We start from the raw sequence: 25409 nt of genomic DNA on the forward strand, positions 1-25409 counted from the left end.
ATCGTTGAATATTAACCACATTATAGCAGCGGCTGGAAAGGAGCTAACTTGAGATGGTGATCTTTTGCAAAGAAATATACTGTTTATTTTTAGACAAGACAACCATCTTATGACATTACTGGGTGCGTCCCAGATTCAGTCTTACGTGCACTGATAAAATTCGTATATAAAACTGAAGCCTGTAATGGCCAGGGAAACCACATATTTACACTATATTCTCGAAATATCTAATGTGACAAGTGATGTGTATAGTCGACATCCAGTCAGAAAAATTTCTTAATTGATGTGGCATATATATACACTTCATTTATCATGGTAGATGATACACAAATTTGGTATAAAAATATGATCCTTCTAGCCTTCTCCTTCTCAAAAGAATAAATGTTACGATCATTTTACTGTAATTTAATTCTTGAAAGCGAGAAATAACAAAAATGTCCCTAGAACTTCAGTTGACCTTTAAGATTGTGACACGTATGACCTAGTATTTTAGAATGCTAATTAACCAGTCACCTAGTTTGACCCAACTTAGATTGGGGTTAAAAAAACCCAATCGCATTCCTTGTCCGGTTAAACTCTCGGTTTTCTAACAAGTTATGGCCTCACCTTCAGTTAAAATAATACTTGTTAGGGTTGACTCCCTGAATGCTATGCAAAGTTAGGTTGACACACATTTCCATGTCCTTTTTGCTTTACACAGTAAGACGGAGGATGCGGTGCATAGTTTCCAAATTTGCTACTGATTGGTCCGAAAAATCAACTGTTAGATCCTGCATTAACGTACCATTATAGTTGGACCTTGTAGTTTCCTAAAAAAAAGTAGGGAATTTTCCGTACAACACTTGGATTATTGTATTGCTTGAAATATTCGTCAAAATCTTCAATGATGCTCTGTAGTCTGTACAAATGCAGCTCTAAGCAATATGCACTACACTTGTCTGCTCAACCCAGAAAGGAAGGGAATCGGAGCAAATGTCGAACTGACGGAATCTCAACTGACCACAGCTACGGCCGGAGATGGAGAGTGTTGAACATTTACCACATTATAGCAGCGGCCGCAAAGCGTGCTGTGCTCTGGAAAGGAACCAACTTGAGGTGAATAATTCCAGCATCTTTCGCACTTTAGGCCCTCGGCACGAGCCACTCCAATCCAGACTCTGACGTTTTCTCCGATGAGGTATTCTCCTTTGTGAGGTATGTTCGCAATCAGCTCATTTTCCAACGAAGGAAGAACCTCTGCCTGCATTCATATAGACAAATGTAAATAGTGATCAGAGGGCGGATCATGTCTGTTTAGCCACCAGGTGAACCAGTGGTTAGGAATTGAACTTACCTGAGATGTTATGAATATGCGATGCAGTGTGTCTGCGTCGTTGTTGGCCGCAGACATTTCACCTAATCTAGAGGCCAGGCCGGAATCGTAAGTGTGGAGGTAGACCTTGGCATCTAAACTAGAGCCAATTAGCTTTTCCGTACGAGCAACCTCCAGGACTTTGTTCACCTCAGTTCTCAACTGCTCACAAGTGCATACGCATTAGAAACAAGTGAAATACATCAGAGACGGATATCAACCGTGGCATTTCTTTCATTGTTCTAAGAGCACTTCTAACATTAGAATCTAGATTTATCTGATTATTTTACAGGTGAATAAACCATTGTCAGGAAAAGAAAGTAAACAAGAACGAAACGTCAAAGCCAGACAACCAAGAGCATCAAGTTTATGATATCGTTAATTTTGGCTTAGAGAGGAACAATGATGATGAGATTCAAGAGCATCAAGTTTATGATATCGTTAATTTTTTCACTGACAATCAATAAGAAAGGAGTTTAAATTTTCCAAGAAGGTTTTCCCTTAAACAACTCAGTTGTAATATGGCACAAGGACACGGACTGCACAAACCCCAAATTGTACTAATGTGTGAAGAACATTAAACAAAATGGTGATTACCTCAAGAACTTTTTCCCAGAAATTAGTTTCCTCTTTCGAAAGAGAGAGCCATGTGTTGTTCAAAGCTGGCCATCTTGATTCAAAAACAAATTCGGCAGCAGAGCCATCTTCGTCAGTGTACTGGAACGGAAGGTTTTGCCATACATCTTCAGCCAAATGAGGTAATATCGGGGCAATCACTCTCACTACAGATAGGAGAAGCGCTGCAAGAACTGTTTGACAACTTCTCCTAGTAAAACTTGTTGTGCCCCTGAAATGATAAACTATGCTTCATCACTAATTCTAGAACATGAAGACTTGTAATGTAAAAGCATATAAACATCATGAGGCCGACAGACCAATGGAGGGCACAAAAGTAATGCAGGTGCTTAGAAACTGGTAGATTGAGCAGGAGATGAATTACCCAACATAAAGGCGATCTTTGGCGACATCAAAATAGAAGTTTGACAGGTCAACGACAACAAACCGCTGTATGATCTGAGAATATGAAGAAAGCTAATTAGATAGTTGCATGGAATTCCAGCTAAATTAAGGGGGCTAAGTTGACATACAATCAGGATACAGTAGCAACCGTAAGATAATCCAAAATGCTGTCATCTAATTGAGCATAAAACAATACACTTTAAACAGAAACATAACTTAATCAAATCAACAGGGTTAAGAGAAAGTTCACCTGAAATATCTTAAAGAACTGATAGTTTTCATAGCACTCTTTACTGATCTTCACAAAATTTTCAAGCTGAAACAGTGCGTACTGATCAATCATGGGAAGATCGTGGTATGAGATAGCACTATCAGCCTGCCAACATGATGTAGTTATATATAAGTGAAAACAACAGACCAAGAGATAAAACTGCCTGAAACAGAGCATAAACTTATAAAAAGAAGCAATAAACAGGTTTTATACATAAGTTGTGTGCATGTGCACCAATCTGTGTATTCGGGGTCAGGAGAGAGTAAAAATATTTATCCAGCAAGCGGTAGTAAAGATGGGAGTCTTAAGATGACTAAACATGTAGAATTTTTTATAGGGTGAGACGTCTGAATTCCAAAGCACTGATTGTGAATGTTGAACATACATTCCAATCATGAAGATTTCCCAAAAGGTATCTCAATGTTCCCCGCGTCTTCCTATAAATGTCTGACATTTGACGGAGAATTTGAGGGCCGATTGTTACATCGCCTGTATAATCTACACTAGAAACCCAGAGACGCAGGACATCTGCTCCATAGCCATCCTGCCAGCAGGGAAACAAGAGTTTAGTATCCAGATACTGTTGAAGGATGGGTTCAGGTGGTAATTAGTAGGTTTAAATTTACCTTAAAACAATCACTTACCTTTTGGTTCTTCCCTCCTTCAATCACAGTCCGTGGATCTACTACATTACCCAAAGATTTGCTCATTTTCAAACCTTTGTCATCCAATACAAATCCATGTGTTATAACACTGGAATATGGAGCCTTTCCTGTATTGAAGAAAAATAATAGATTCATGTAGTCACCGTTTGAAACAAATACTTCTCTGTAAAATGAAATCATCCTCCGTGGCTTAAAATCCATACAGAAGAATGAACAACTGGACATAAACAAGTATATACTAGCATTGCTGAAACTATTTAAATTACATACCATTTCCCTCAACGTTCGACTACTATAGTTAGAGACTAGAGTACATTGTAGTCGCTACAACGCGGCAGTCAAGATATTTAATTCGAAGGATCTTACCCAGCAACCAATCTAAGTCTGGTTTGCATTCTCAATGTACTATTTTTATTCAGCTCAGCTATGACGCCAATACTCAAAGTCAAGGGTAAGAAGATAATGCAATGGAAGGATTAACGCAGCCATTTTAAACATATTCATCCTACATAAATCTTGCACACAAAAATAATGCACATGTTATTTACGACATGTGATTCTTTTTTTCTGTCAAAAGACTCAACTAACTGCGAACAGTACAAATTACAAACCCCATCAGGTATGAGTGAAGGGAACCACATGATGTTTAATTGTCTTAAATAAAGAACAAGACCTCCAGTGAAAATGTGTGTGTGAAACCTCCCCAAAATTAATCACAATTCAAACATGAGGAGTAATGCACAAATGTGCTAGTTACACAGAATAAAAATAAAAAAGATACAAATCAACCTCTCTTTTTTTTATTGATTATTATTAAGAAAAACATATTTAATGTTATATTGCATAGTGAAGATAAATGAACATGCCCAGATTCTCGTTACCTTTAGTAGCAACACTTGTTAGCAAAGAACTCTGGAACCACCCACGATGCTGATCCATACCTTCAAGGTACAAATCTGCAGGAAGACTATGGCTATTTCTTTTCCCCAACACTGCAGCCCAAGAAGAGCCTGAAATAGAACTTAACAATTTACTTAAATCCATGTAAAGAAACATAAAAGATTAAATTACAGAACTGAAAAAGTTAGATGCAGTTATGTACATGCATCCAAAGTAGTAAACACCTACTAATCCCAATAGATAATATGGTAAGCGAAAAGACAAAATTCAATTATGCTCTGGAATATTTGACTGAGAAAAATTATGTTCTGGAATAGGCAAGGCAACTATACAACAGAAACAACAACGAACCACTATATGTTTCAACCAAACAAGTGAAGTTGCATATTTCAATATGATAAAAATGACCATGAAGATACAAATGGATTGAGATGCAAAATGAGATATTTCCAGACTACCCTTCTGTAAGGGAAAAAAATCATCAATGATGAAATTATCTATCTATATTCATGCCATTACCGAGTAATAGAGAATATTCCTATATAGCAGCACAAGGTAGAGCTGACAAGGTTAAATAAAAGCTACATCAATACCTGAATCAAACCATACGTCCATTGTATCAGTCCCCTTTTCATATTCAGATGCTTTATCACGATATTTATCGGGGAGAAGATCCTCCACCTTCATGTACCACCACGCATCACTACCCTTTTCGGATATTATCGCTGCAAAAACAGAGGACTGAAAGAATCAAAATTTAATCTATTAAATACACCATTCATCTTTAAAATAATTAAAATTAGGCTAATCATTTGAGCAGTCTTTGTACATATGGATATTCATTCATTGATCTATATAGCTATCTTCTTATATGTACAAAAAGCACACAAATACACACCTGTGTGTGCACAGACAGACACCGTGCATTAGAAAGAGTGAGAAAACCCTCATCTCATATGCAGTTGGAAATATTCCCAACTGATGCTCAAAATTAAAGCAAATATTAATTTATATAAGATCTTAATTAGACACTAATATTTGGAAATAAGTAGACAGAAAGAGGAAGTGTATATCTAACTGGCTCTTACACTTGATATGGTCAATAGTCTCTTCATTCATCAGAGGTTCCTTTGACTCCACATGATAAAAGACTGGAATTGGAACACCCCATGTCCTTTGCCGCGATATACACCAATCAGAGCGGCTAGAAGTCATTGCAGAAATTCTGTTTTCTGCCTGAACAATAGCATGTAAACTAATGTAAATCCAGACCTATAAATAATGACCAAATCTAAAACTGCTAAATCAGTAAAACTCCTAGGAAAACATAATACATAAACTTCACAATTCCAAGCACATTTTCCTTCTAGGCTGGCTGAACTGAACCGCTTATTAAGTTTAATGAAGGCGAATTGGGACTTGTGCTAAATATGAGTGAAATAATTATGAAACTTAGTGTAAGTTGAGGAAATGCGGTTGAAGATGTCATATAGTACTGGGAAACACTGCAAAAACAAGGATTCAAATTCTGCTAGATGATGAAGCAACATTGAATAGAAAGAACAAGCTGGCAAAGGGCACAATAACTATGTTAGAGTCCGAGATAACTAAAATGACCTTCTTATGCATACAATAAATAAAGTCATACAAGACGCCGTCCCCACGAATACCTTAGGTGGAATCCATTTTACATGACCAATTGCATCCATAACAGCCTCGCGAAACCCTTCTACTGAAGCAAACCATTGCTCAGTTGCCCTAAATATTGTGGGTTTTTTAGTTCTCCAGTCATATGGATACTTATGCTCTGCATAACAGAAGGAAGAGCTTGTCACTGACTCAGCTTGCTATAACCCAAAAGAAAAAATAATAGGAAAGTTCCCTTATCATCCGCTCAAGGGAAAGAAAGAACTTACGGTAGGATTCTTCCATGATAATTGATAAATGTTCATCCAAGTATTTCATGACAGCAATATTACCATCTGCAAGTACATCAAGCCCACAAAATTTTCCAGCTTCTTCAGTGAACTTTCCATCATCATCTACAGGAGAAAGCATAGGTAGTCCGTACTTCTGGCCAGTGACATAATCCTCCTGGCCATGTCCAGGAGCTGTATGGACCAGTCCTGTTCCTGATTCTGTCGTAATATAATCTCCTCCAATGACAACCGGGCATTCCCTATTAAAAACCGGATGGAAACACCTGAAATGAAAATTAGAAATCACACCTCAGTCAATAGTTTTCAGTTTCATCAGTGATGGAAAAAGGGAGGTAATTATGTTAAATAAATACATCTTCTTCATAGGTATCATTTTAAATCCATAACCTGCAGTTTTCAAGATCTGAACCTGGCACCCTTTTCCTAACAACAAGCTTCACACCCCATTTTGATTCTAACGCTGGCACAAGATCTGAAGCAACAATAAGGAAAGGCTTCTTTTCTTCCTTCAAAAGATTTCCTGGCCTTCCCTTTTTGTTTCCATCAGATAAAGAATCTTCTGGGAGTGACTGTACTTCAACGATGGCATATAAAAGCTTGGCATTCACTGCCACCGCTGTGAAATGAAACAGGGAGAGTAAAATTATTACTTAAATGACCAAGGAAGGTGCTCATATGTCATATCTACAAGTGGGAATGCTTCATTATGTAGGAAAACACATATTAATTAACACCAATTACCAGCAAGATGAGAATCCATAATTGTGTAGCAAGTTATATTACAATTTACAAGTGAGAAGAGGCAAAGATTTTAATGGTACATTCTCTTCAAAGTCAGTTCATCCAATTTCCAAATCAAGCTAATGTTTAATTACAAACAACTGTGTAGCAGGTTATATTACAATTTACAAGTGACAAGAGGTGAGGATATTAATGTTACATTCTCTTCAAAGTAAGTTAATCCAAATTTCCAAATCAAGCTAATGCTTAATTACAAACAGTTGACACTATTCCTATATACAAGGCATAAAACGGATTAAGAACAAAGATGACTGACTAATAACGACTTAAGAGTTAAGATCAAGAAGTTTCTTTTGCAAAATCTAGGCTGAAGAAAATTTTAGCAAAATAACTACGGGCAGCTTCAGTAAACAGCTTATTTGTAAAGAATAGAGAAGGATATAAGCATAGAGCTTTCTATTTGTGGTACTTTCCTGATGAGTTTAAACAAATACTATAGTTTAGTATGCTGTTATCACCTTGAGATCCATACAAATGAAAAAGAAACTAATATAATGAGTAAAGACTGTACAAAAATACTGTAAGTAATATGCTGCTACCAATAATTTAGATTTTTGGAATAGGCAGCAAAGAAACCCACCAGCATTGGCTGGAATAGTCCAGGGAGTTGTTGTCCAAATGGCCAAGCACACATCTGGGAAATACTCATTTAATAAGCCACCTGAAGTTGGAGAGGCACTGACCAATTTGAAAATGGCGTATATGCTTCTTGAAACATGCCCCTCTGGATACTGCATATAAAAGTTTCGGTCAAATAAATAGGAACTATACCAATACAATGTAAGAAAGCAAAATGAGATAAAACATGAAAATTGACATCCTTTTACAAAAGCATCACAAAAAAAAAGCGACAACATTTACAGAAGGATGGAAAATACATTATGAAAAGAATACATGAAGGAATCTATGCTTCTAACCAGATCTATAATATTAATAAACTGGAAAATCTTGAAGGCCATATGAACTGTTTTTATCCAAATGAACTGTTTTCTCTGGATAAATGAAGCACATTTATACATAGATGTGAACATGAGATAAGCACAATCTAAGCCTGGTCAGAATTTGGAACTGTTCAGAAGCAACACAGAGTAACAAACTGCACGTCATAGCTGTGACATTTTCTATATAGTTATGTTAAGCAGATAAGAATTTACCTCCAACTCAGCCTCTGCAAGAGCAGTTCGTGATGAGGGGCTCCAGTGAACTGGTTTCCTGCCTCTGTAGATGAAACCTTGAAGGACCATCTGGCCAAATACTTCTATCTAGGAAATGATACGATACAAATGAGCAAGTTTAGCCTTTTTTAATATATTTCATTTCTCCTTTTAAGGTTTGTTAGACAAAAAAAATGCTATCTGAAGTCCATTAGTAGACATCTTTTTACCACAGTATAGGATTGTTGACCATCTTCTAGAGGTTACATTCAGTTTAAAACTTTAAATTGTCTACAAATTAATCATGAACATTGTAAGTACCTGAGCAGCTTCATATTCTGGATCAAGAGTTAGGTAAGGATTATTCCAGTCTGCCCACACTCCATAACGCTGCAATCAGATGAAACAATCAATGTTCAAGATTATTTCAAGCAGTGGATTCAACATAATTAAATTGCAAACTAAGCCTTAAGGGTCAAGAAAATAATCTGCAAAGAATCACTCTTATATAGCCAAGAAACAAACAGTTGTTGTGAGAGATGACAAAGGGTATTTACCTTAAATGATTCCATCTGAGTTTTAACGGTTTGCTTGGCAAATTTAGCTGCCTTTGCTCTCAACTTTATGGGTGTTAGATCCTTTCGAGCAGCTTGATCAAGTGATTGCAGAACTGAAATGATCGAAATGATGCCCAAGTTAATCAGCACATTCACCCAGGAAAATAAACCAAATGTACTCAAACTGGATTTCTACTTCTCGATAAAAAAAAAATTAAAAAAATTAAAAAAATTAAAACCTTGATTTTTACCAATTAAGGCCACATTAGGAAAAACTGAGAGGATTCTATAGAACGCTTCTTCAACTTATTTTCCCTCTGAAAGTGGTTTTCATGATACATAAATGAATATGATCGAAACATTACTTGCCTTTCAACTCAATTGGTAAGCCATGACAATCCCAACCAGGCACATAATGAACCTTATAATTTTGAAGAAGCTGCCCACAGAAAAAGAATACAGGAATGAACTTTACTTATTTTTGTGAGAGGGTCATTAGCTTTGATAAACAATCAAATGTAGCTTAGTTTGCACGTATAAAGAGGATAGGATCTGGGTTTATGTAACTAAAGCTGTTTTGTTTTATTTATTTTAGTATGTTATAAGCAGAGTTCATCAAAATATTAGTTGAATAAATAACTGTGAAGCAGCATGAAACTCTCATGCATTTTTATTTTCTTAAGCAGCATCCAAAGTTGAAATGTTATACCTCACCCAAGCTGAAAATGAATGTGAAATATATGTAAAAATATCATTGCGAACGGATAAGTAGAGAAGGAATAAATACCTTGTAACGATTGATAAAATCCTTTAAAATCTTATTTAAAGCATGGCCTATGTGAAGATCTCCATTGGCATACGGAGGACCATCGTGAAGAATGAAATTTTCCTGACCAAGAAAGAAAAAGTCTGCAATAATTCACGCCAGGTCACAGATACCTAAATCTAAGGCATGTATGAAACTCACCCCTGTATTTTTACCAATAACTCTTTTGAACACTTGATTGTCATCCCATATCTTTTGGATTTCAGGCTCTCGCGTTAAAGAGTTTGCTCTCATGCTAAATGATGTCTTTGGCAGCTCAACTGTGTGCTTGTATTTTCCGTCTTCTTGCTTTTTTCCTAAACAACAACAATCAACCCAAATAATTAGGAGAAGAATAAAAGGAATATTGCGTTTGGTTTTCAGACAAAAATTAGAAATACTTCAAAGGGACTTCTCTAGAAATCGTGTGACAGACCAACGCTACAAGCACCAAATTTGAAATAAGAATAATAACACAGAAAAACACCTTCAGCTGCTTTCTTTGCGGCCATAACAGGTCCTCGAGATCTTCGCTTTGAGGACAAACCAAACTCGTCATTGGAAAAGGTAGAATAGTGCACCATGTTAAGGAGGGAGAATACTTTAACTGAAGACCTATCTCTGAAATAAAATAGGCCAACGGAAGCTGTGCTCCTAAAAGATGCGCAGGTTCCTTGCGATAGAACCTGATCCATGTACAACCCAATTTGTCAGTTCTGTTTATTAGAAAATAGTAAAAAGATTTAAGATGGAGTTAAATGAGATAGAATAATCTAATGTTCAAATGACAAATTTGAACTCAATCATGAATCAAGCCGTTTATTTCAAGTAAAATTATGTCGAAAGAAGTTCAGAAGAAGAAAAGAAACAGAACAATTCAGAACTGTGGAAGGGAATCTAAATTTATTGGTTAATAGTAAGTTACAATTTGTTCGCAGTTGGTTATTACCATTATTGCGATTTGGTTTGGTTGTTGAATTCCAATTAGAAGTTAAGAGCATTTATAGAGTTGTCTTTGCACTTTGTAAAATAGAAAGAAAAAAACAATGGGTGGCAGTTTCCACATTTTGACAAAATCAGTTCTGTCAGCTCTCACTTTTGAATTTCACTTACAATAAACAAGACATTGCATACATTTCGTAATTTTTATTTGCTCTATCTGAATCTTCTACCGAATTAAAGAAAAAAGACGCTCAAAACTCCGACCATAGAGAACTCCATCGAAAGTCTTTGTGTGACATTCCATCAAGCAACTGATGCGCCACAATAAAAATTCTAACAATGGCTCATACTCTCATATGCCGATAAAAATCGCAACTTTATGCAGACACATGAAACCGAATTGTAATCCACTTTCGTATAAACTCAAACTGAAATTCCGAATTCAAGTACATCATCACTTCACCACTAGAACAACTGAAGAAGGAGCAAAAATCGCAACTTTAAAACTCATCACAAATATCCCAAAAGGTTCTTCAAACAGTTGAAAACTGCGTTCCTTTTCCCGGGAACCATGGGACAAACGTAGGAAGAAGACGAAGCTCGAAATCTCAAACAGAAAGCAGAACAATTTAAAGGCCCTGCCGAAACTTCCAAGTGTTTCTAGTCCTTCCTAACATTTTCTCGGGAACCAAACAGAAAGTGAACACTCAACTGTGAGCTCAGAATAAGTGCTGGTGTGTGCGTGTATATCCAATACAGTTATATTTCTTGTGTGAGTGTGTATACCCGGTAGGGAGAGGTTTGAATAGCAGCCATGGCGGCTTCCCTGGGTTGGAGCGCCAAAGAGTGGGCGGCGAAGGATTTGAAGTTCATCGGAAGAGCAGCTTCTTCGCCATTTCTGGGGACTGTGACTACCACTGAAGTGTCAGCAGAAAGAGGGAAACACCATGCGGAATGCGGATAAAACCAGCCAAAACCTTACAGCCGTTTGTTTTTTCCGGTTCCGACCCGCCAAAGAAACGGGGCTCAACCCGTTTCATTTATTTATTTATTTTCTCAATAGTAGGGTTTTCATTCAAAATCTATTTGACAACAAAATGCGTTTCACTTCGAATTTGTTTAGAAGTGTTTTTAAAATAACTGAAAACATTTTGGATGGAAATGTTTTTGGAGCCAATTTTTAGTAAAAATGCATGTGAATCTTCAAAAAGCACTTAAATGCTTCCTATAAGAAGCAAAGTTATGTACTTCTTGCAAGAAGCACTTTAAATGCTTTTAGAATCTAAAAATATTTTCACTAAAAACATTTCATTCATTTTAATAGCACTTTCAAACAAGCGCTTTATTTGAAATCGTATTGTGCTTTTAGGCAGAATTGCTTGCTAAGCATTCCCAAACGAAATTTAACGTTTAAGAAAAGAGTATTTGATATTAAAACTCAATTCACACCATAAAATCTAAATTCACAGGTAGAATTTGATCTTTCAGTAAGATACTGGCATGTATGTTAAGTGTTAACAAATTTTTTGGTAAGAAAACAAGGATAATATAACATTTGAGAAAAGAGTTTGATATTTAACAGTACAAAAAAAGAATAAAAATAAAAAGATCCTTTTTTTTTTATGTCGGCCAATCACGTTTTTAAGAAAAGAATAATATAAAGATGTAAGATGCTTTTACGGAAATGTGATGAGAGAATATATTAAAACAATATGATGAACAAGTGAGAAACAACAATCGGTGGGTTAGTTTAAAGAGAAAAAAAAGTTAAAGAAAACGAAACTTTAGCAAAAGAAATCACTCTAAATGAGGTCGTCTTTTTCAAAGTGCAATGACTTTGCAACTAAAACCTTCAGATTTCAACTGATAAAATTCCATATTTAGGCAACTTTTCAGGCGCGCATCGACCACGTCTAGACGAGTTCAAGCCTACTCCCACTGAATAGAGACATTTTAATGGTCGCCCTGCCTTCGAAACAGCCTAAGCGTTATTAAAAATACTAATTATAAAAATTGTCATTAGTGTAAAGAAACAAAAATTAAATATATACAATCTAGCTTTTACATAGATGTAACAATTCTTAATCCAGATCAAAACTATCATTCATTTTTCCATTTCTTTAATCTTCAAGTCAAGATAATTAGCTTAGCCCTCATGAGTTTTGCACTTGGCAACAACAGATTTTGACGATCAATCATCCTCATCACCCACTTACATCATCTACCAAACTTCTCAACAAGAAGCTGTCACCAATCATCTAATCAGGCGGTCCACTTGACCTTAGCATAAAGGCTTTCTTTGTTTTTTGGTCGATGTGGGACTAAAATGCTTGTAAACAGCAAAAATTTCTTACAAAAGCGCCTAGTCTAAATAGCTAAACCATTGAATTTGTGGACAATCAGCATAAAAACTTAAGACTGCAACGGACACATCAATCTGTCTACAACATTAAGATTTAAAACATTACAATTTCATGATTAAAACATACAATTTTACGCAGACTCATAATTTCATTTCAATATCATACATCCATCGCATTTTTCGTCTCCTTTTCAATTAACTGACTACATGGCCATCGCGGGGCCCACTCCATTGCCCATTTGATTCGACACGTCACAAATTGTGCCACAACACTGTCCAAAGCACATGAGGAACCCTTACCCCCAACTGGAAACAAAAAAAAATTAAGAACTTTAATGAAAGATTTTCGGTACTATTTATTTTAACGATAAATCATATTTTTATACTAAAATAACCAATTTATTTTACCATTCATTTTACTTTTTATCATAATTCAAATCTTTTCATTAGTTTTCTAAAAAAATTCCCAAACGCAGCCGCCCAAATCTCGTTCTTCGCCTTAGGCATGCGGCCATCACCGACAATGGCGCTAAGCCGTCGTTTTTTTCAGTACAATCTAATTCTTTATCTTCAGCTTCTTCGTCTTTCAGCTGTAGCGACATCGCAACCGTCGCCGCCGGTGGCAACAGCCTGGCCACCACCGCCGTTGGCAACGACAACAGTCTTGTTGTTCGATATCTCCATGGACCATGGCCTCCATCCCCTCTGCAACAACCGCGCTCGACTTCACTGAAATCTCTCCTCTCTCGCTGGTCAGATCTGGCGTCGGTTTCTGCAAATGACTAATTGTTCAACGAGATGGGTCAAATGAGTATGGTCCCAAACGATATGATCATATCCTATCTGCCGGTCTCTATTTTTTGTAAGAATAAATTGTATGGGGTTTTCTGCTTTCTTTTTCATTTGGGTTTTGAAACGGAATTTACACTTTACATCTGAGACGGAATTTCTAATTTTGAATAACGGTGATTAGAACTTTAACTTGAATTGGTGGAGTGCGCCTGCCCAAGCAATAGTGCAACGCTCGGACGACACGCAAAGATCTCAGTAGCAAGCTACTGTGGTAGACCTTTCTCCCAAAAAAATTAATTTAATATCGTGTGGACCATTGGTCCACGTATCAAATATTAAACTGATAAGAACAGATACTACACTTGATCTTAGCCAAAAGGCCGAGAAAGGTATGATTAGTTCAAAGTTGGGATGTTCATTTTATAGGCCTGTTTGCTTGCTCAATTCTCTTCCACGGTTGATGTGGGACTCTAACTCTTAAAGGCAAAACGTTTTGCCGCGAGAGCTGCTACTTGTGAATCATCTCTGAACTTGAACTAACATTTGGCCAGAATTATTTGGGGTTATATATACATATATTTGTGGATAGCGATCAAATGTTTATGATTAAACAAAGATAATTTCTACTCTTACATATGTATTCTGACGAATCACAAAGCAATTGATATACTCTGTTAAAAAAATTCATTTCTTTTACTCCATATAAACTTGACAAAACATTATTATCATCCAAGTTGATGCTAGGTCTCATCCAATGATCGATTCTTGGGTTGTTAATTGCTACACTATAATTTGGGACTTCAACATCCACAACCGCATTCTAATGCATCAAAAGTAAAAAATGTCAAACTCGGTACAAAATTCTTTGTCGTTTTATTCACTTCCTTTTTTTTTTAATACTCTAAATAAAACCTCTCACATTTGACTTGAAATATATAATAGGTGCCTCAAATATAAGCTTCCTATTAGAGATAGTAAATGTACATTTATACATGTAATCATCTCAAACTAAGTTGTAACTTAATACTAACTTCATAAAACTTGGCGGGTCTACATAAAGTTCATGACATTTCACAATGTTCTTTTGATGTTCTCTTTAAGGAAAGCTACTATGTAGCCATTACATTGAAGAGAATAAGCAAGGGTAAGGAGCTAATAACAACTACGTAAAGTGACGTGCGAATTTCATCTTGTAATCAGTAAGAAAACTTATTGAATTCATCATTAACTTGATTAACACTGGATCAACACAAAACAAAAATTATTAGAATTTTGAGTTCCAAATCCTCAATCTTGTGGTAAAAAAATCCACAATTTTCAAAGTTTGATATACTTACACTAAATGGTAGGGAATAAATTGGTTGCAAACTCGTTATTGATACAACTTTTTTAATGTTAAAAGACATTCTCTTTAGTTGACAAAGTGAATTCTCTCTTCGATTTTTCTTTTTTTCGTCCTTTTGTCGATAAGTGAGGTTATCTTCCCTCCTAATTCTATCACATTCCCTCTCCTCCCCTCCTAATTTTATCCCCTTCTCTCCCCTTCTTTCACACTTTCATCTTTGTCTTTCTCTCTATAAAAAAGTCAACACAAAATGTGACATGTCTTATTCGTAACCCTTTAAATACGGGGAAGAGAATGAAAAAGAGATTAAGAGATGAGAGAATCCTACTCTTTTGTCAATTAGGCTTAGAAATTAGATGGGCTCGCCTTGAAAGGAAACCAAAATATTGGGCCACAACAAAAGAAAAGATTGGCCCACAATATGACAACACCCAATCCTTCGGTCGATCTTTGACCTTTCACCTGCTAAGTTCCCAAACGTTCACACATGGCGCAAATTAGCTCGCACCAGCCCCTCCAAGTACAGTTTCCAGCTGAAATTCAAACCAAAGCAGCATTTCCTTTCCTTTCTTGAACCACCAATGGCGGGTGCGCACTGCGCCGCCTCCCTTGTCATCGCACACCCAATCCACTCCACCGCCAAACCAGTCAAACCAATCCTCTCAGCCTCCGTTTCCGTACCGTCAAAACCCACCCGACGGAGAAACCATTTACGCCCCAAAATCCTCAAAACCCTAACTCGACCCTACCCGCCACCCAAAACCCCTCTCCTTCCCGAACTGCCCCCGACGGAACCTGTAATTCCCACTGAGTGCCCGGTAACTCCTTCCGAGAACGACTCCAACACCGAACTTAGCTCTGACCGAAGCGACGTCGTTGCCGCAGAAGGCGATAAAGTTGAAGAACTGAGCGTGTCTGTGGCGACCCCGGAGCAAAATGGCATTGTTGGTAAATTTTCTGCCAAGTCCGTCCTTAAATTTGGGGCGTATTTGGTTGGGGCTTATTTGTTTCAGGCTTTTTTCACCGTTTGGTTGCTGGGAAATGATAATCCTGATCAGGAAACTGGGAAGTCGAAAACTTTAAGCAAATCGAAAGGGAAGGCTTTGTATTCGAATGTTGGGTCTGAATTGGGCAATGTGATTTATTTGGACGAGATACAATTGGACGAGAGGATAGAAGAAATTAGAGCAATGGCGAGGGAAGCACGAAAGTCGGAGAAAAGGGAGTTGAAGAAGGGAAGTATTGGTGATGAAGATGATGTTTCTGATGCAAGGAATAGAATAGGTATCGAAAAAGAGGTCGGAGAGCGGTTGGTTAGGTTGCAGAGGAGTTTGAATTCTAAAAGGGAGAAGTTGCAGGGTCCATATGTGAGTAATATGGAAAAGAATGAGAATGTAGAAGCTGGGAATTCTAAAGAGGAGGATGGGACATTGCTATTTAAGAAAAAGGTCAAGTTTAAGGCCGAGGCGAAAAGCAATCCCAAGGGGTTTGGGGGTTTGGATGAGCATGGTGAATCTAGGAGGATAAAGAGAGGTTCGGGCGGTGTAGATACAGTGGCGGGAGATGCAAGTGTTGGTAGTGATGGTAAAGAATTGTTGGATTCGGATAATGATGAAAACCGGCGAAAGAGTGATATTGGACAAGGTGTTTCCAAGACCGTAGAGGACGAGCCCAAGTTGTTGCAAAATGACGGGAAACATTTGGAGAAAGGAACTCGGAGTATGGATAGCGGAAAGGACATAGGAGCTGGAGCTTTTGAGCCACAAAATGGTAAAGCTTTTGAATTGCACAAAGACTGCATACTTTGTTGTTAGTTTGGCTCTTTTGTTAATTTGTTAAACTTTGTAGGTACCGTCCAGAAGACAAGACGAGGGAAGTCCTCTGAAGGGGTAAAGTCAAGAAAATCAAGGGCGTTGGGGAAGAAAAAGTCTCCCTCAAAGAAAGAAATTCAGGAAACTACCATAAAATCTGGTGATAATGCTGCATTGAGTGTAAATGGCAGTTCAAAAAACAAAGAAGCTGAAAAGGAACCAGTGGCTAACAAAGTCAGTGGCAATCGATCAAAGAATGATATTGATCCATGGTGGTTGGATCTTCCTTATGTTCTGGTATAAACTTTTCTTAATTTTCTATCTTTACTTTTTTTCTTTTTTCATTTTTTAAGTTGTGCTGCCTGTTTAGCAATTGAACTTTGTTGCATTTGACCAAACCATGGCCAACTATTTAACTTTAAGTACTCATTGATGCTATCATAAAATGGATACTTGCAATCTTTATCTTATGCTTTATGATTCAGTCACTCATTCTATAGTTATGCCATTTTAGCTGTATATTTTCCCTTTTATGCTCCGTTATGAATTACGTTCACAAGTTTTACTTATCGGATCAATAAGCTCTTCTTTTTGTGTCTTATTTTGGTATTTGGGTAAGCTTTTTGTCTACAACTAACCATCAAATTGCTATGTATCCAATGTCAGGTTATTATGATCCGTAGAGGTTCTGGTAGTGAGGGGCAAGGCGGACTCTATACCTTAAAGCTCAGTTCTCAGCACCAAAGCAAGAGTGATTTTTCCTATACTGTCGCTTTCGAACACCGCACTGATGCCAATAACTTCTGTATACTGTTGGAAACTTTTTTCGAAGATCTGGGTGATTTCAGGGCTGATATTGTTCCTTTACCAAACAAAGTAATAATTCTAATTTGATTTCACAAAATTCAATATTTATGAGTCTGAAGCTGCTGAACATTGCATGAGGACAACGGAGTCGGCGTTTCAACTTTTAAAAGTGTTCAAAATACAATTTTTCCCATTAGACATGCATTTTCCTTCATTCAAGTCATCAGTGTTAAGATGATAAAGCAACTTTATGTTTTGCAGGAACTTCGCAAAGCCATAAAGTCAGATAACATGAAGCTGATTTTTGTGAAGAGAGGGCAGCTTCAGCTGTATGCCGGGCAACCTTTTGAAGAAGTTGAGACAGCGTTGCGCTCTCTGGTTGAACAAGAGTGAAGTGCTTAGACTTTTTTCCTCCTTCAGAGTTCTTCCGCCAATCAGGATCGCTTTTGGTTTCAGAGTTCTGTCACATTCCTGATATTACGATGGCTTGGGTCTGCTGATCTCAAGTGAAGGTCTCCTCGTGGTTTTGGTAACGTGCAAGGGAAGCGTTGAATGACCCCCCGTTGTAGGAAAATATAGTGAAAGGCAGTTATAGAGATTTTGGTATTTCTGTCTTATGATATTTCTCTTCTTTCAAATGAATAGGAAATAGTTCAAATGTAGGAATCCATGTATTTGTTCGTACTGAGAGACAATATATTGTGGGAATAGAGCTTAAATGATTTCGATTTTTGGTGAAATTAATTGCTGACTTTCATTGTGGCACGTTCTAATCGCAGACACCAGAACACAGCTGAAAATTTCTTTACAGTGAAGTCTTTGAGTCGCCCTGTATATAACCGCCCGCTTGCTTCCCTGTAGATCTCAAAGATATTCTTTGAGAGAGTCGGAGAGGGTTTGGTTTGGTTACTTGCACTGCCAGTAAATTATTACCGTTCTGCAACTCTTTCGCTATTTCTGATGTTATCAAGAACGAAAATTTTATTAAACGAAGAAATTCATCAACAACGTAAAAACAGCTTTTAGACGAAGCTGGAAGATGTAAATTCATAGCACTCTGAAACTCTAACTGCAGCTAAAAGGTTACCAGCAGAATCACAAACCAAACGAACACTCCCAATATAGCTTCTACCACCAGCAAAACCCAAACCCTAATCCACCGTCTTCTTCTAACCTTTCTACTGAGAAGAAGTAATTTTGACCATGGACTGAGCATGAATCGTTGACAAATTAGACTGGCAAAAGTTTAGCCAAATCTGCTGCTTCTCCGGTTTCTCCTCTTCAATTTCCCGCAACTTCTCCTCTTCATTCTCCCGCAGCTTCTCCGCTTCATTCTCTGTATAGGCATTGTATACCGACATTACAATTCCCCGCGCTGCTTCTCTCGCCTCAGGCAGCCTATCATTCAACAAATCTGCAGCCATTTGCACCAGAGAAACCAGCCCATAATCCTTCATTCCTTCAAGGCCCTGAAAATCGGTACCAAAATCCCATTTTCCGTAACAAGGTTAACAAGAAAAATGGCATGTCCAACGTCAAAACTCAAGAGAACATTTTGGTTTCATAGTATATACCATCTTGGCGACACAAGATGCGATGGAAATGGCAGCTTTGGCCCTGACTCTAGGGTTGCCATGGGAAGCGTAAGCTCGGAGCTTCTGAAGCAGAGGAAGAGGGGTCAAGGACTGCACCATCGAGCTCAGTGCCCTGTCTGCTTCTTCACACACAAAACGTTTGTCTTGAGATGCCTTGAGCAGCAATTGCAGCAGCTGTGAACCCATTGAGCAATCCAAGCCGTTCATCAGAACATAAAAAAATGAAAACGAAATTGTTGTCAAACGATCCCTAAATTTAAGAAAACAAGAAAAGTTTGGGTACACACCAATTGGTCAAATGCATTAGAGGCTGCGGAGTCAAGTAAACCATCACCAAAGGCGGTGAAGATGTCCGAAGAAGCCATAATCGAGGTCTTGATTAAGGCACTTCTCGGATTCTTCATTGCCTTCACCAGCACCACTACAACATTCTCTCTGCCCATACAAAAATGACGTCGTTTTAGTGGACTTGTTACAGAAGAGAATCGAATGTTGGAACAAGGAAGAAAAGCACTCACAGAGTAGGAGCCAGAAGAGCAGAGTGGTGGAGTGCAAAACGCCTAACATTGTTCAGAGACTCACACACCTTCACCCAATCCTTTGATTCCAATCCCTCACTCAAGCTCTGAAATTTCAAATAAATTACTTTAATACACAGGCGAAGGGAGTCGAATTCGCGTGCAAGGGACATCCGATGAGATAGAGAATTACCTGGATCTTGAGATCCGGGTCTGAGAAGGGTTTGAGATTCTCAGAGGAGATGTAATCGATGGCGGAATCCGCGGTTGCAGGAAGCGGAGCCTGATTTTCGTCATTTACGAGGCCGGATTGCTGCTTTTGCATTGGAACAGCAACTTTGGTTTGCTTTTTGGGTCTTTCCGGTGTGGTTGGGAGAGCATTGTCGATGGGTCTGAGAGCCATTGCCATTGAAATCGGAGACCGAACGCGGTGATGGAGCAAAGAAGATAGAAGAGAGAGAGAGAAAGAGATGTGAGATTGAGATTGAAAATCTCTGGGTTTCGATGATGAATGAGGGTTGGTGTGTGTGTGATAGAGATAAAGAAAGGAGGGGAAGAAATTGTTTGTTTACCTTTTAAATTTTAAATTTTAAATTTTGAAAAGCCGTAGAAAGCTCCGTTGGATCTTTCCCCTTTGTAACGGTCACATTCAACAAAACGGATTATACTCTGGTGAGTCTGCTGTATTAAGAACTGGAGTCTGCTGTATTAAGTCGGGTGTATTCAATTGAGATTTTAAGGGATTTTAATTCTTTTAACGAATCTACAAGTATTCAATCAGGATTTTAAGCGATTTTCTGAAATTCAACGTGTATTCGTTTAGAATTTTAAGATAGTTTATTAAAATCCTTAGAAATCTGGGTGTATTTAATTAGGATTTTAAAGAAGTTTATAACATTCTAGGTGTATTCAATTAGAAATTGATTTTAAAGAATTTGAGAAAGTTGAGGAATTAGATGGAATTGGAAAGATTTTGTAATGTATTTTAAGCATCCACAAATCTCACATCTCCCCATGAGATTTCGAGGGAATTGAATCAAAATTTTATATGGAATCTCTACAAATCAATTAAACTTCATAAAAATCCATGGATTTATAAATCCATTAAACTCTCTCAAATTTTCAATTGAATACACCCCTTAAGATACGTAGCATGAAGTTGATGTTTTTTTACTATGGAAGTCCTCATGAGAAAAGGCAATTGCCGTTTGGGGGCCTAGGGTAAGGAGAAATTCTGAAGTTCGATGGTCGAATTAAAATATTCCTCCGACTTTGAAACAAAAAGTTTCCCTCTCGCACATCTGCATGTAAGAAGAAATTCTTTGATCCGGCATCCAAATTATGCAATTCCTACGTACTTCTCTGATTTGCAGGCTGACCATGGCCCACTCTCTGGTCCCACCCCTGTCTTTGCCCTTAGTCTTGTGTCCAAACAAAGGACCCTCTCGCATGTAAGGGCCAGGCACCCGAAATCTTGTGTCTCGGGCCGCACATGACAGGTGGGACACAATATCCCCCAAGGGTAAGGGGTAAGCAATCAATTAAATTTCAAAAACCGTCCAAATCAAACTGATCAATGTATGAAGCAGGTTCAACTTTCACAATTTCCAGCAGCATATAGAATGATGATGATCATCAAATCCGCAATGTATGCCCCTTACATAGTTATATAACAGAAACTGTAAAGCATTTTGAATTGCGAAATAAGAGACCATACTCATATGAAGGGAAAATGTGTGGTTATTCACCAGTATGCGCGCCCAACAACCATATTCAACACAGGCAATTCGCCATACAGCACAAAAATTTGCTCTCTAGGCCAAAAGTTTGATTTCATCTACTGTAACAAACGATAAAGGTCCTCTAATGGCTGGGGAGGCGGGCGTCCACCAGTGAGGGTCATCAACTCCCAACACACATCTGCAATTCTCAACTGAACCAGGTAACCTGAACAATTGGCAAAACACTATATTAAAGCATCGATGGTTCTCGAAGCTAAACTCATGCTCCTGAATAACTGCTACTGAAGTTAATGCTACAATTATAACTCGGTTTCTTCGACATCCTGCAGCTGAGACAAATTTGATACTCTATACCTGCATCCACAAGTATTTAGTCAAATGCAAGTACCTGTGGAACTTGAGAAATTATGAAAAGGGATGCATATGAGTTGCAAATAGAACACTTGCTGCACAAGATCATTACATGAATGTTTGTTTTGAGAATTCAGAATCACTGAAATCGAAAATCTGCCAGAAGCACATCAACAGGAAAAATGGGAAAGAAAAAAAGCCAATATTTGCCAGAAAAAAAATGCATATTTCACCCAGCTATTGTGCATATCATGCATGCACGTCATTCACCCAGCTTTTGTTTACCTTACCGTGTACAACACAGTAGAATCCGATATTTTAAAAGTTACAACCCGAACATTCAATTCATCAAAGCATTTTATCAAATGTGAATCACAGGAATAACATGTTGGCATGCTCCCTAAAGTCATGACTCTTTTTGCAGATACATGTATAGAATTTCAGTAACTCCATTTGAAGTCTCATTACCTCCACAGAGTGCCTTCAATCTTGTTAAGAAATTGATGAGACGAAGACCTTTCAGGAAAAAAATCTCTCGTTCCCCAATATTTGCTCTGTCAACGTGAATGAACGAGAAGGCACCTTGTGTCAGTTGTGTGTCACCACTCACTGAGTACGACACATCTAAATCCTTCCAGTAAATTGCATGACACACGACTTTACCATGATCTTGACGCATGTTGAGACTTTGCAGTTTCTCGAAGAACAGCACCAACAATTCCTGCCTGCTCAAGGCATTCAGCCTTGTGCAAGGCATCCAACAGAACAACACATGTCTTGGAATGAATATTACAACCTTTCCGCCGAGTTTCCTCAAAAAGTGTATATGCGTCCATTGCCCTTTCTGCATTGCTCAACCCTTCTATCATAGCATTATAACAAGCAGAATCGGGAATGCCACCACTGGCCTTAAACTTCTCAAAAAGCCCACTAGCATCCCTTATGTTCCCAGCCCTTGCAAGTCCAGAGATCATGGTAGTGTAGGTGATTGTATTAGGGTTTAACCCTTGTTTCTTCATCTCTTGCCAGTATACAAAAGCCTTATTGAATTTTCTAACCCTACAAAGACCATTTATGAGAATGCTATACGTTACATGGTTGGGTGTACATTTCATATCCTTCATCGATTGAAAGCAGACAATTGCTTCATCAATTTCACCAGCTTTCACAAGTCCATCAAGCAAGCAATTATATGTGTAAACGTTAGGTGACAAACCTTTCTGCATCAACTCTTCCATGACTAGATATGCTTCATCTATTCTACCTACCTTCCCAAACCCATCAACAAGACTACTATAAATGATTACATTCAGTTCTACTCCTTTTGACTTTGCTTCTTCAAAAAGCATGTATGCTTCATCAAGCCTGTCAATCTTGGCAAGACCATCAATGACAGAACCATAAGTAACGACGGTGGGTTGGTGACCCTTAGTTTTCATTTCCTCCAGAAGCTGGTATGCTTTATTCACCTTTCCACTTTTGCAGAATCCATCAATGATGGCGTTGTAAGCACGGGTGTCCAATACACAGCCTTGATCCTTCATTGCATGGTATAATTCATATGTTTGATGTGCAAAGCCTCCTTTTACAAGGCCATGAATTAAGATTGAATAACTTCGCACATCAGGAATGAATCCTTGAGTCTTAATCTCCCCAAACAAAGATCTACCTTTTTCAATTTCTCCGGCCTTTAAAACACAATCCATATAGGTATTAAGAAGCATGAGATCAGGAGAACAGCCCCTACGCTGCATTTCTTTGTATATTTTGTGACCATCCTCCTTCCTGCCACATTTGAAGAAGTTCCTGATGAGGGATGTGTATACAATGGCATTTGGAGTCTGATCAGCGTCCAGCATCTTTTCATAAAGCCTATAGGCATCATCTACTCTTCCTTGTTTTCCCAAGCCATCTATAAGAGAACAAAATGTAACTGCATCTGGTGTGCAGACTTTGTGATCCATTCCTTCAAATATAGAACAAGCATCATCAAGTTTTTGAGCTTTACAGAGTCGATCAATCATTATGTTTACAGTCATGACATTAGGATATAAACCAGCTTCTTTCATGGCATCCCGAACCTGCAGAGCATCCTTGAGGTTACCAGCCTTACAAAGCATGTCTATTAGAATGTTATAAGTTGGAAGATTGGGAGCTGCATCTTTCTTCATCTCATCAAAAACCCTTAACGCTTCTACTGCTCGTCTCTTCTTCCCTAGGCAGGTGAGAACACAATTATATGCAATCACACTCGGAATGCACCCCTTTCTTCTTTGCCTCTCAAACAAGCTGTATGCTTCTTCAAACCTTCCAGCAGAGCCATAGCCCATGATCATGGTGTTATACGCATACACACAAGGCACTTTCCTATGTCTGTCCATCTCCTCAAATAGCTCCACCGCTTCGTCTAGTCTCGCAGCTTGGCAGAGAACTCCTATCATGCTAGTATATGTCACATCATCAGGCACCAAGCCATGCATTCTCATTTCATGAAAGAATTTCCAGGCCATATCCACCTTACCGACCTTGCCAAAGCAATCTATACAGACATTATAAAGCACAACATCTGCACTAAAAGAGTTGCTCTTCATCTCATCCAACAAGGAGAGGGCAGCATCAACTCGTCCTTCCTTGGCAAATACACGAATAATAGTTGTAAATAAATGCACAGTAACTTCATAACCTAGCTCCTGCATTTGATGAAAGAGAGTCAGCATGAGATCAGATTCAGGAACTGTAGACAAAGCCCCGATAAGAGTTGTATAGGCTGAAAATGCTGGGCGGAATTTGAATTTCCTCATTGTTTGCAGTAGATTGAAACCATCTTTCAGCTTCTGTGACCTGATACAGCTCACAACTAACTCAATACATGTGGTATTGAATGGGCCAATTCCTGCTACACTCATTTCTTCCAGGACCTGTTCCAAATAATTAAGATTTCTACTCCTGGCCATGACCATGAGAAGTGAATTGTATGCTTCGGGACAGTGTGCTTGGTCAGTTTGTTTCTCACACCACCGAAAATAATTAAGTGCTAAACTGACATCTTTCAACCTCCTTAAAACTCCAATAACTGATTCTGATTGAGGCGTTTTGTCAAGCGCCAATAGAGCATTCTCAAGGGGGGGTCCCCAAGGACCACGCTCCAAGACTCGGCACACATCATCAACTACTTGTCTCACATCAATCGAAGACACAACTTTCTCTTCAGACGGAGGCTCATTTGACAAGGATGAAAACCTTTTCAAAAATGTGTAAATGTTCAAATGAAAGCCACGTCGTATCCCTGCAACTGCAACAAGGAAAAAGATCAAGCAAATAGTAATAACTGACGAACATCATTGAAGCCAAAGAGACTTGTGAATATATTATCTATCTGATCAATGAATATACCAAAGTCCAAAACACTTCACTCAATCGAGAATAAACAATCTATGCGAGTCAAGATTACCTTGTTGTCTTAGGAGCATCTTCACAAATGCATGCCCAATCTATCACCGTGTATGCTCTTTGCCTTCCAAATATCCAATTCAATAAGTTTAAGACATAACCCATGTCAGAAAACCGCTACTTAAACATCACACAGTGCAAGCTAAGTTGTGTTAACATTGGGACATAAATAGTAAACACCAAAAGCGCAATCCAGTAAGCAAATAAAAACATCTGCCAAGAGGAACACA

At 38.1% G+C, this 25409-nt stretch overlaps 4 protein-coding genes and 1 non-coding gene across 5 annotated transcripts; 1 reads left to right on the forward strand and 4 right to left on the reverse strand.

Moving 5' to 3' along the window:
* Positions 1 to 717: 717 nt before the first annotated feature.
* LOC137736798 (isoleucine--tRNA ligase, chloroplastic/mitochondrial-like) lies at positions 718 to 11370 on the reverse strand. The gene is made up of 22 exons (XM_068476068.1): positions 11193 to 11370; positions 9952 to 10150; positions 9627 to 9781; positions 9447 to 9548; positions 9029 to 9098; positions 8660 to 8772; positions 8424 to 8492; positions 8103 to 8210; positions 7529 to 7679; positions 6535 to 6763; positions 6124 to 6410; positions 5878 to 6014; positions 5296 to 5443; positions 4801 to 4932; positions 4189 to 4317; positions 3287 to 3414; positions 3028 to 3186; positions 2622 to 2747; positions 2352 to 2425; positions 1949 to 2198; positions 1334 to 1513; positions 718 to 1240 (listed from the first exon to the last, which is right to left on the reverse strand). The coding sequence occupies exons 1-22, from the start codon at positions 11277 to 11279 to the stop codon at positions 992 to 994; spliced, it is 3282 nt and encodes a 1093-aa protein (XP_068332169.1). The 5' UTR covers positions 11280 to 11370; the 3' UTR covers positions 718 to 991.
* A 2388-nt stretch (positions 11371 to 13758) lies between these two features.
* On the reverse strand, positions 13759 to 13953 carry LOC137738504 (U2 spliceosomal RNA). The gene has a single exon (XR_011068953.1). It is a non-coding gene; the product is annotated as a U2 spliceosomal RNA (small nuclear RNA).
* A 1433-nt stretch (positions 13954 to 15386) lies between these two features.
* On the forward strand, positions 15387 to 18263 carry LOC137737001 (uncharacterized). The gene is made up of 4 exons (XM_068476341.1): positions 15387 to 16675; positions 16754 to 17013; positions 17383 to 17592; positions 17785 to 18263. Exons 1-4 carry the CDS (start codon positions 15487 to 15489, stop codon positions 17914 to 17916), a joined length of 1791 nt encoding a protein of 596 aa, XP_068332442.1. The 5' UTR covers positions 15387 to 15486; the 3' UTR covers positions 17917 to 18263.
* A 163-nt stretch (positions 18264 to 18426) lies between these two features.
* On the reverse strand, positions 18427 to 20181 carry LOC137737002 (uncharacterized). The gene is made up of 5 exons (XM_068476342.1): positions 19830 to 20181; positions 19637 to 19743; positions 19406 to 19553; positions 19098 to 19292; positions 18427 to 18992 (listed from the first exon to the last, which is right to left on the reverse strand). Exons 1-5 carry the CDS (start codon positions 20043 to 20045, stop codon positions 18702 to 18704), a joined length of 957 nt encoding a protein of 318 aa, XP_068332443.1. The 5' UTR covers positions 20046 to 20181; the 3' UTR covers positions 18427 to 18701.
* A 639-nt stretch (positions 20182 to 20820) lies between these two features.
* Positions 20821 to 25314, reverse strand: LOC137737746 (pentatricopeptide repeat-containing protein At3g06920). The gene is made up of 3 exons (XM_068477298.1): positions 25181 to 25314; positions 22198 to 25021; positions 20821 to 21732 (listed from the first exon to the last, which is right to left on the reverse strand). Exons 1-2 carry the CDS (start codon positions 25197 to 25199, stop codon positions 22389 to 22391), a joined length of 2652 nt encoding a protein of 883 aa, XP_068333399.1. The 5' UTR covers positions 25200 to 25314; the 3' UTR covers positions 20821 to 21732; positions 22198 to 22388.
* Between the last annotated feature and the right edge of the window lie 95 nt (positions 25315 to 25409).

This window comes from Pyrus communis, chromosome 6 (genome assembly GCF_963583255.1).
Source record: "Pyrus communis chromosome 6, drPyrComm1.1, whole genome shotgun sequence".
Taxonomy (NCBI): domain Eukaryota; kingdom Viridiplantae; phylum Streptophyta; class Magnoliopsida; order Rosales; family Rosaceae; genus Pyrus; species Pyrus communis.

Excerpts from the sequence above, each read along its gene's own strand:
- LOC137736798 (XM_068476068.1), bottom strand. The coding sequence starts at position 11,279 with ATGAACTTCAAATCCTTCGCCGCCCACTCTTTGGCGCTCCAACCCAGG. Across the intron at positions 9,782-9,951 it reads CGCAAAGAAAGCAGCTGAAG|GAAAAAAGCAAGAAGACGGA; the intron begins GTGTTTTTCTGT and ends GTTGTTGTTTAG. Across the intron at positions 1,514-1,948 it reads TCTGGGAAAAAGTTCTTGAG|TTGAGAACTGAGGTGAACAA; the intron begins GTAATCACCATT and ends ACTTGTGAGCAG.
- LOC137737002 (XM_068476342.1), bottom strand. The coding sequence starts at position 20,045 with ATGGCAATGGCTCTCAGACCCATCGACAATGCTCTCCCAACCACACCG. Across the intron at positions 19,554-19,636 it reads GCTCTTCTGGCTCCTACTCT|AGAGAATGTTGTAGTGGTGC; the intron begins GTGAGTGCTTTT and ends TTGTATGGGCAG. Across the intron at positions 19,293-19,405 it reads CTAATGCATTTGACCAATTG|CTGCTGCAATTGCTGCTCAA; the intron begins GTGTGTACCCAA and ends ATGGGTTCACAG.
- LOC137737001 (XM_068476341.1), top strand. The coding sequence starts at position 15,487 with ATGGCGGGTGCGCACTGCGCCGCCTCCCTTGTCATCGCACACCCAATC. Across the intron at positions 17,014-17,382 it reads TGGATCTTCCTTATGTTCTG|GTTATTATGATCCGTAGAGG; the intron begins GTATAAACTTTT and ends ATCCAATGTCAG. Across the intron at positions 17,593-17,784 it reads TTGTTCCTTTACCAAACAAA|GAACTTCGCAAAGCCATAAA; the intron begins GTAATAATTCTA and ends TATGTTTTGCAG.